This window comes from Lagenorhynchus albirostris, chromosome 4 (assembly GCF_949774975.1).
Source record: "Lagenorhynchus albirostris chromosome 4, mLagAlb1.1, whole genome shotgun sequence".
In the NCBI taxonomy this organism is placed as follows: domain Eukaryota; kingdom Metazoa; phylum Chordata; class Mammalia; order Artiodactyla; family Delphinidae; genus Lagenorhynchus; species Lagenorhynchus albirostris.
The window spans coordinates 35,962,813-35,971,917 of record NC_083098.1 but is presented as its reverse complement, the minus strand read 5'-3'; the positions used below and the strand labels follow the sequence as shown (position 1 = coordinate 35,971,917).

Genomic DNA, 9,105 nt, shown 5'->3' with positions numbered 1-9,105 from the left:
TTTTGAGGAGGATTTTAAAACAAATCCCAGCAAAGTCATCCTTTTAATGATCAGAGCACGTTGCTCACTTTTCATTGTTCCTCTTCTCAGTAAAAGCCAAAACCTTTTTGATGGCTTACCACACCTGTGTGATCTGTTACTATTCCCCGACACCAACTCCTCCAACTGTCCCCTGTCCTGACTCTGCTTCAGTTACCGCAGAGGTTCTTAACCCTTAGAGGGCACCAGCATCCTCTGGACGTCTTGTCACAGCACAGGCTGCTGGGCCTCACCCCTAGAACTTCTGATTGAGATCTGAAGTGGGCCTCGAGAATTTGCATTTCTAACAAGTTCCCAGATGCTACCGCAGCCCAGCGGCATACTTGGGGAACCATCAGCCACACTGTACTCTTCCCGCTCTTCGATGGCCAGGAGTCTCTGCACTGCTCTCCCCTCTGCCCTGAGAACTCTGATTTACTCAAGATTCGCTTTCTTCCATCTCTTTTAAATGACATGTTTTGAGAGGCCTTCCTTGACTACCATTTAGCATCCTGTCTCCTCGCCTTGATTATTTGGCATTTTCACGGCAGGCAGGCATCGTCGTTTTTCTGTTTCCCTTGTCACGTCCTGATGGACAGGTGCGCGGGCACGGAGACCTGGTTTTGCTCTGCATTCCATCCCAGCGCCGAGACCTCGCCCAGCAGGTGCAACGAGCGGATCACAGCCTGAGCGGGGAGGCTCCAGTTCCTGCTTGGGACCCTGGACAGGCGAGTCATTCCTTCTTGCCTCAGTTTCACCATCCGTAGAGGAAGGATCGGCTACGCCCACCCCTCCCGCCTCCGTGGCCGCAGGCTGGGAAAGGACAGAGCGAGCGCGCCTGTGGAGCGGGACAGTCAGGGAACGCGGAGCGGAGGGACGCCGTGCTTTCCGGCGAGACCGCACCCTTACGTCTCCAACTCCAGCGTCTGGGCCGGCGGACCCACCCCGTACTTCGCGGTTGCAGGAAGGGGCGGTGCGGGGCGGGGTCTCGAGGGCCCGTCACACCCGGAAGTGCCCGCCTGCAGCCCCGCCCCCAGCAGCGCCGGCAGGCTGAGCGAGCCAGCCGAGCGGGGCTGGCGGAGCTGGGCTACCTCGGGGGCGGGTGCGGGTGCGGCGCGGGTGTAGCGCGGGTGCAGGGCGGCAGGCGGGCGCCCGGGCGGATGGGACGCGGCGCGGCGGGCGGGCTGGGCAGGCGTCCGCAGCTGGAATGGTGCTGGCGGCGGCGGGTGCCCGCGAGCTGAAGCCTGAGAGGAGCCGCCATGGAGATGCCGCCGCGGCCTCCCGCGTGAGTGAGCTGACGGGCGGCGGGCGGGGCCGCTGCGGCCGGGCAGGGCCGGCGGCGGGCCGGGCGGCGGGCGGAACCCAGCCTGGCTGGCGGGCGGGGCGTCACCGCGCGGTGTGCGGGGAGGGTCCTCCGCCGGTGAGCGGGAGTCTCGGGAGGGCCGAGCATCCGCGGGATGGAGACACAGGATGCGCGCGAGGCCGTCGGAAAAGGAAGCTGCAAAGTACAGACGCCGGTGCCGAGAGGAATTCCACTCAGCTTGCCTGCTTCTCCGAATTCCTAGCAAAATTCTGTCCGAGGAGCTTGCACATCACTCGGAACGAGCCGAGCCGCGGCTGAACAGGGCATGTGACCTCTTTTACCTGGCACTGCAGAAAATCATATCCAGAAATCACAGCATCTTCTGTTTCTTTGGCACCCTGGGCGAATTAGTTAGTGTACGATCTATCAGGCACAGGTGTCTTTTTCCTTAGTACCCAAGTACAGTCAAGACCACCTGCGACAAAATTGTTTCCAGAAATAAGCTGAACAATTATGTGGGAGACATTGAAGATATTGCATTATTCAATACAAGATTTTTTTTTTTTTAGCATTTTGTTAAAAGTGGACTATAAATCCCCAGGAATTTTGAACATTTCAATTTTGATTTGCTTTCTTTAGTTTAACCTTTATGAAGTAACAAGAGCCCTCTGAATCTGACTTTTCAAACCGCCAAAAAATCTCATTCTAAGAACCGTGTACCTTTTCATGACAGCTCATTCTTGGAGCTTTATTGTTTTTCACTTAGATTTGGCCAGCTTCACTCCAGGGCAGTTGTATCACACCAGCCTCTTGTGGCTATTTGGCAGAATACCAGCCAAAATATAAATATTTGGCTTGGGCTGAAAATTTTTTTGATGTTGAGTCTTTTTAGGAGCGCTCATAGGATTCTGGCACTTTTAAAAAGTGCCTTACAGAAATTTTAGCTTGAGTGGAACAGGTCATGGAAATTTAAGGAGTACCTACGACTGTTGAATTGACCCTGCTGGGCTGGTAGGAATAAGAGCTCAGTTGCTTGGTGATGGCTGTCGCTTTGAAGACTTTGTCATCTGGTCATGTTCTTCAGCAGGTTTGGGAAGGCTCCTGAACCTCTAGGAAACGTGATGGTGGATTGTTAGCATCATGTGTGAGCACAGCATCAGCACATGAGTTCTGCCCAGGCTCAGAGGCACGCAAGGCAGGAAATGCTACTTGTCTATAGACAACACATAGTATAGAGGGTATCCCACATAGGATGATATTTGTCGTAAACCTGCCCCCTTTATATCAGTTCCCTGCAGTCCCTGTTTTGCTTCTGGAGCAGAGGGACCTAAAGGAAAGAAAAGGGGGACCTTAGAATGCAGGTGAGAAAAGGGTGCGGAAAAGCAGGCTCTGGAGGGAGGGAGGAGAGATATTAAAAATCATTTAAATAGAGATAATTAAAATGAAATAAATGTGTGCATGCAAATATTGATAAACTGAATCTAAGACATCAACTAATCAGAATTTTGGTGTTCAGCACAGTTCTTTGCTATTGAGACTTCATCAGTAGTGCTGGAACAATGAGAGGCTGAGATGTAATAGAAAGCCTGAATGCCAACAGGGATGAAAGAATAGTTAAAACCCAAACCCAAAAAACTCTGTTCAGCCATGGGTGGCTGAAGTTGGTGAGACTTTTGTTTTTGTTCATTTAATGGTAAATACAAATAGGTTTTGTTTTCATTTGGTCTATCTAGGAGTAGCGCTAATTCCAGAACTATAGTGTTTTTTTACCTTTCTGTGCATCAGAATAGTTTTTCTTCCCACCCCTTGACCTATTTGCTTCTACTCCCAATAATTTTTTTTCCTTCCACACTGAATCATGGGTGCTGGATTTGAGAAATGGCAGTTCTTGGGGAAGGAGCTTTGTCAGGCCTCACTGTGCTAAAGCTTAGCTAGGTCAGAGGCCAGTGCAAGTTATTGGGCGGGCTCAGCTTTTCATAAGGTTAGATTTTTAGCTTGAGCTTAAAGGCAAAGAAAGTTGTTTGAGGTGGGCTTAAAGTGCCTTGGATGATGTGGTGGAAGCAGGGACTCAGATCCTCTTTGCATAAATGTCTGTTTATTAATTCATTTCTTCTGCAAATGTTTGCATGCTAGTTTCTCCCTGGCACTGAGTGTGATACTTTTGTTTGCCCTTCTCTTTTAACAGCCAGTTTTGCATCCTTTTCAAATCCCACCTTGCTCCCTTTCAGCCTGTTAGACATTGTCTTGGAGGGATGCAGGTGGCTATTAGTCCAGGCTCCCTAGTTCCTTCAGATGGGCTTGTTGAGATTAGGTTTTTAAAATTTCTTCTGCTCTTTCTACTTCTTGCCTTCACGTTCTTCTCATCCTTTTTGATTCTCATGTTGATTGTCATGGGCTTTATATCTCTCTTATTTTTTGCATCCTTGAGTGTATGTGGCTTTTAGATTCTCCTGCATTTTTGGATCTGGGTGATATTAAGACCATGGGACATTTGCCTGACTGAACCTGAAAAGTGTTCAACTAAAATTATATGTAGGTTAGCAAAGGAGTTGTCTCAGGCAATAAACTGAGATGTGTGAAAGGAATTGTAAACTGATCAGCCCTGACCTCAGGAATGTTTTATACATTCTAGCTTTTATAGTTATTTTTGTAAAGGATTTTCATAATTACTAAGTTGAAGGAAGACTGTGAGTATAGGACAGAGTGCATCCCTTTGACCTCACTGAAAAGTTTTCTTGGCCTTCATTTTCCTACTGGCCCTCTTTCACAAGTTGGCTTTCTCCCTGTAGGCCTTGCTTTCTTGCTTTTCCAAACATGCCTCAGATATACAGCCATGTCTTTTTTCAGTGAATTCCACATCACTGGAAGCTCTTGAGTGTTAGAGATGTTCAGCATAGGCAGACAAACATCTTGTTGACTGTATTCTGAGGGATTTAGGCAGCAGAAAATTAGTTGGATTAGAGCACAGATTCTCATATTTTTGGATTTCACTGACTGTAAAATTAAAAAAAAAATGAAGTCCAACATAGAATTGCTAAGTTTTTTGTTTAGCCAAGTTAAAAAAAAAAGGATAAAATTATCATCTATCATCATCTTTTTGTAAAAGAAAGGACATTTTAGTGCCCCTCCCCCAATACAGGGAAGTACATAATCTCAGGCCAAAGGATAGTTCTTAAATTGAGTACATTTAGTTTTATGAAAACTTACACATTGTCCTCATTTTGTCACAGATCAATAAAAAGTTCATTGAAACCTGATGTTTGCGATCCACTGGACCAGATGACCTTTAATGTTCATTCTAATTCTAAGATTTAATTACTATGAATTTGGAACCTTGGCATGGGTTACCCCGGTATTCACTTGTTTGCCTTTTATAACCCTTTGGAATGTGTTCTTGTTTTTGTTTAACTAGTCCTAAGTATAAATTGGGCACCTCTCTGATCATAGGTGAATCTCCTTAATGATAGACAAAGACGTTTAAAATATTCGGGAACGATAATGGCCCACATGGTGATGTTGAAAGAAGACGTGTGCGTCAACATGTGTTGAAGTGTCATATATAAGGAAAATTTTGAGGTGCATTTGGGAACTTGAGAAGTGGATTCTGAAAATAGGTAGCATTTATGTAGTAGTCTCTGATTCTGGGAAATCACTCCTCCCCCTCCCACCAAATAGTCCTAAACCTCTTGTTTCTAATTTACATTTTCTTATGCACATAGTAGGCATCAGTAAATATTAGTAAGTGTGCTTTTGTGAAGGTGATTGTACATCTACTCAGCTGTGGTTGTTACGGAACTGCACAAAGAGTGTTTATGAAAGCAAGTGAAATTCTTTCTTAACATCAGGTGGAAAGTTCTTTCAAGGTGATACAGAGAATGGAAATTGCCTTTCAGATGCTTTTCTATAGAATTTTACCAAATTCCAGATGTATTTACTGTTTACAATGAGAGAGTTCAGGTTTTTTATTCATATTTATTGGGTGCCTTCGGTGACCAGGCTTTGGGAATATCTCAGAAAACAAAACGAAGTCCCTTTTCCTCATGGTTGAAAGTGACAGTAAACAAATACATGATACAGTTACTGTAGTGGGTGGGTCTGTGTACTTTGTGTTGTGTGCTTTTCTGTCTCGAATTTCAGGCTATGGGCATTTGCTAAAGTATTTTTTGACCAGTTCTTTTCACCGATCCTGCCTTGAAAAACAGGCCCTTGCTTGCCATGACACTACTTTTTCTTGGTTTCCTGCTCTAGTTTTTAGGTTGTTAAAGGTGATTTACTTTATTTATTTTATTACTTTATCTCATTTAATCTTGTCAACAACCTACCTTATGAAGTGTAGTTCTCTTATTATTATTAGTTTTCAGAGGTTAAGTTACATTCCCAAGCTTATCAAGTAGAGGACAAACTGGGACTCTAATCTCTCTCTGTTGATTGCTTTTTTGGCTTACATGGCTTCTGTTCGTTGGCAGTAGCTGTTTCTCCCAGCTGCAGGCCTTGGCCAATTCTTCTTTTCAGTCGACTATTAATCACTAAGTTGTGGCTTCATCTGTATCTTAAGCCTGGGCTCTAGATCTGTGCCTCAGTTTTGAATTTTGAGCTTCTTACGGAACATCTACCCTTAGCTCATACATCAGATTCAACATGTCTAAAACTGAGTTTTCATAATATTTGTTCTCAAACTGACTTCCCTTTATAACATCTCCACTTAGTGGAATAATCATTCTTCTGGTCCTGGATATACAAAGCCTTGTAATGTTCTTTGATTTCTCTTTCTTTCGTCATCCTCCACATTTTGTCAGCTCCCAGGAACTGTACAGTGTTGGTTTCAAGTGTCCATTCTGATTGCTGATACTCTGATGATACTCAAGGTTTCATCCCTTGATACCTGGATTATTTCTCCTGTTGAACTCTTAGGCGTTCTCTCATCACCTTCCAGTCCACCTATTGTTTTTACCCCTCACCCCTCACCCCTGCAACATCGAGTCAAGTCAAACACTTAACAAAACCATATATCTCAGCCAGGAAGTCTCAGCCCTCCATCATTTTGGCCTTATCTTATATGTTCAAAATCATTATGTGCCTTAACCTCCCAAGGTAAACTATACCTTCTCACAAGCCAGGAGTCTCCAGCCTTTTCCTATCCTGTCCTCAGCTAAAACAACTTAGAATTCCTCCAAGGCCCAGTTGGAGCCCCATCCCCTTCACAAAGTCTTCCTTGTATACATCAACTCATTCTAGCTCCTCTTTGCAATTCCTATACTATTTATAATTGGTAGCACATAATCTTGCACTTGTGTACGGACTTCTTGCCATTCCCTGGTGGTTTCTGAAGTGCCTCCTTAGTTGGCTGGTAACTGGAGAAGGTTTCTGTGTTCAGCATCCTAATCACTCACCCTGCTTAGTATAGGGCAGCAATGGGCTAGGCAGTGCTTACCTACTTGATTTATTAACAGTGGTGGTGGTCTGGAGTATTGCCAATAACTTTTAATTTAGTGTTGCAATTAAAAATGAAGAAGGCCAAGAAAATCCATAAAAATGTATCTCCATGTTCAGTTTAGCTCCTAACTCCATTTTTCTTCTTAACTGTGTTTACATTCACATAGTATTTAGTGCTTATACAGCTCCTGAGGCAAGTAGGTGAGGTGTCACTATCTTTGACTTTCATATTACATTTCCTATTAGACAGATCTGTGGAATAACAAAAACCTTATTTTATAAGTACACAGTCTGAAGCCCAGAGAGGCTAAGGGACTAATCCAAGGTCACTTGGTTAGTATCTGCAGGCTAGGACTGCAGTTCATTTCTTCCAGCTGATTTTGCTCCTCTTCCAGTGCCTTTTCATTAAATGCTGGGAAATGTAGCCCAGTCAACTGAATATGACAAGTCATAGTGCTGCCCCCTTACCAGCCAAGTGATGGTAATAGGAAAAGTGACAAAAGAAAGTTCAGAAATGAGAGTGATAAAAGACATGGAAATGTTTGAAATGGATCATCAACCTTCTCCTCCCTATTTTAGCACCTCACAGATATCCCACTCTGATAATGCTGTGTTAATTGTTTATAACATATGCTTTAAAATAAGACTGATCTTGCCTAAGACATGCTTTTACCCTGGTTGCTTTCCCGGTAGTAGTCACTATCAGGGACAAAAAGTGCCAGGTTGTCCTCTGTTTGTCACGTAGGTTAGAGGGAGCGGGGTTGAACTGAAGCAGAGCATTTTACAGCTCTGTTGTTCTAGCATCAGAGAGCTTCGTCACCTCTGCACCTCAGAGTCCCAGCTACCTCCTCCTGCCGGTGTTTCTCTCGAAGGCCACATCCTGGTCCTGGGGGAGGACAGGGCGAAGGCCCCCCTCCATCCTCCGGAAGGTTCATCACTCCGCTTTAAGTGCTAAGCTGTTTTAGTAAAATTGAGCATGGCCAGCTTTTCTAGACTTTTCCTTTCCAACTCTGGGAAATTGGAAACATAACTTTTAGCAATACATGTACTATACTAATGTATTCAGTGGCATTGTTATGATGTTGTCTGTATCGTGTTCTGTGACTGGATAGGAGTTTTTTAATCTCACAAGATGCTTCATACTCAGTTCTAAAGGTCTGTGTACTGAAGGTCTAATTCAAGTTCTTACATGTCTGTAGGGCAGACATTAACATTATTTGGTAATATGACCATATGTTCATTGATTACAGTTAGTCTGCTGGGTCTGTACCTGATAAAAGTGTAAATTCCAAGCAGCTGAAAAAAATTTGCAGAGCAGGTCTTTTTGCATGTAGCTAATTGCAAAGACTGAAAGCACAACTCTACCACAAACCAAAATGTTTCCAGTGGAAAAGGCCTCCCACTTTTACAACCTCTAAGTAATAAGGTGGTTATTTGGGTGAGGTGAAGGATGTGAGTGTATTTTGTTAGGAAACTGTAGAGTGGCACAACAAGTATTAAAGTATGAGTTATGGTTGAATCTCTACTTCTTATATCCTGGACTTGTTATGGGAGCAATGTTCTTATGATAATCAGCTTCCAAATGCAAGTTTAGCTCGGAAGACAGCAGAGAAAATAGAGATATAAAGTAATGGAGAACTTCATAGCAGTATAACATGGATGGTGACTTTGAAAACATCAGCTGCTGACGTGAACTTGGCAGAAATTTATAAGTAATGGTGGGTGACTCATTGCAAGCAGGGGAGTCTTGCAGCTTTTGAGGTGTACAGGCAAAGGGGAGAGTAGAGATGGTGGCCACCCAGAGGCTGAGTATTTGTCGTGAATGTGAAAATGTCTGGTCCCCTGTTAAATTTTTCAGCTGCATCATTCACATGACTTACAGCATTATTTCCACCAGAAAACCTTGAAAACATAAACAACCTCTATTTCCTAAAGTGTTCGTTCTTTATCTGAGATGATTGTCCTGTGGTGGGAGGTAAGTGGGTGGTGGGGCATATTACATCACCTTCTTTTTTAAAAAATCATACATAGCTGTCTTTTCCCCCTACTCGTCATTCTGGTATGCCTAGACCTGTAAAAAGGGCTTGCCTGAATCTTCACATGAAGAGGGATGGTTATGGGTAGTTTAGAAAAATTGCTTGGGTCATGTGGTCCTTCTGTCCCCTCCATTGGAAATCACTATTCCAGAGCAAATAATATGCATCTAAAGAAACTGTATGTTATTTCTAAGATGTTCTCAAAATTTTTGCAGGAGGTTTAAACCTTTGGTTGGTTATGGAATCTTGACTGTTGGAAGGAGACAGCCCTTATTAGAGTCTTTGCCTCCTCTCTTGAGAATTCAGTTATTGGCA

At 44.0% G+C, this 9,105-nt stretch overlaps 1 protein-coding gene across 5 annotated transcripts in view; it reads left to right on the top strand.

The window, feature by feature from the left end:
* The first annotated feature begins 1,167 nt into the window (after window positions 1-1,167).
* Window positions 1,168-9,105, top strand: part of KLHL2 (kelch like family member 2) — a 115,067-nt gene continuing 107,129 nt past the window's right edge. For 4 of the 5 annotated variants that reach the window (XM_060147828.1, XM_060147831.1, XM_060147830.1 and 1 more), the window contains exon 1: window positions 1,168-1,303. In XM_060147828.1, coding sequence (XP_060003811.1) covers window positions 1,278-1,303 — 26 coding nt within the window. In that variant the 5' untranslated portion in view covers window positions 1,168-1,277. Of the gene's footprint in view, window positions 1,304-2,609; window positions 2,683-9,105 lie in introns of all 5 variants that reach the window. The other variant, XM_060147829.1, reaches the window with a different exon arrangement.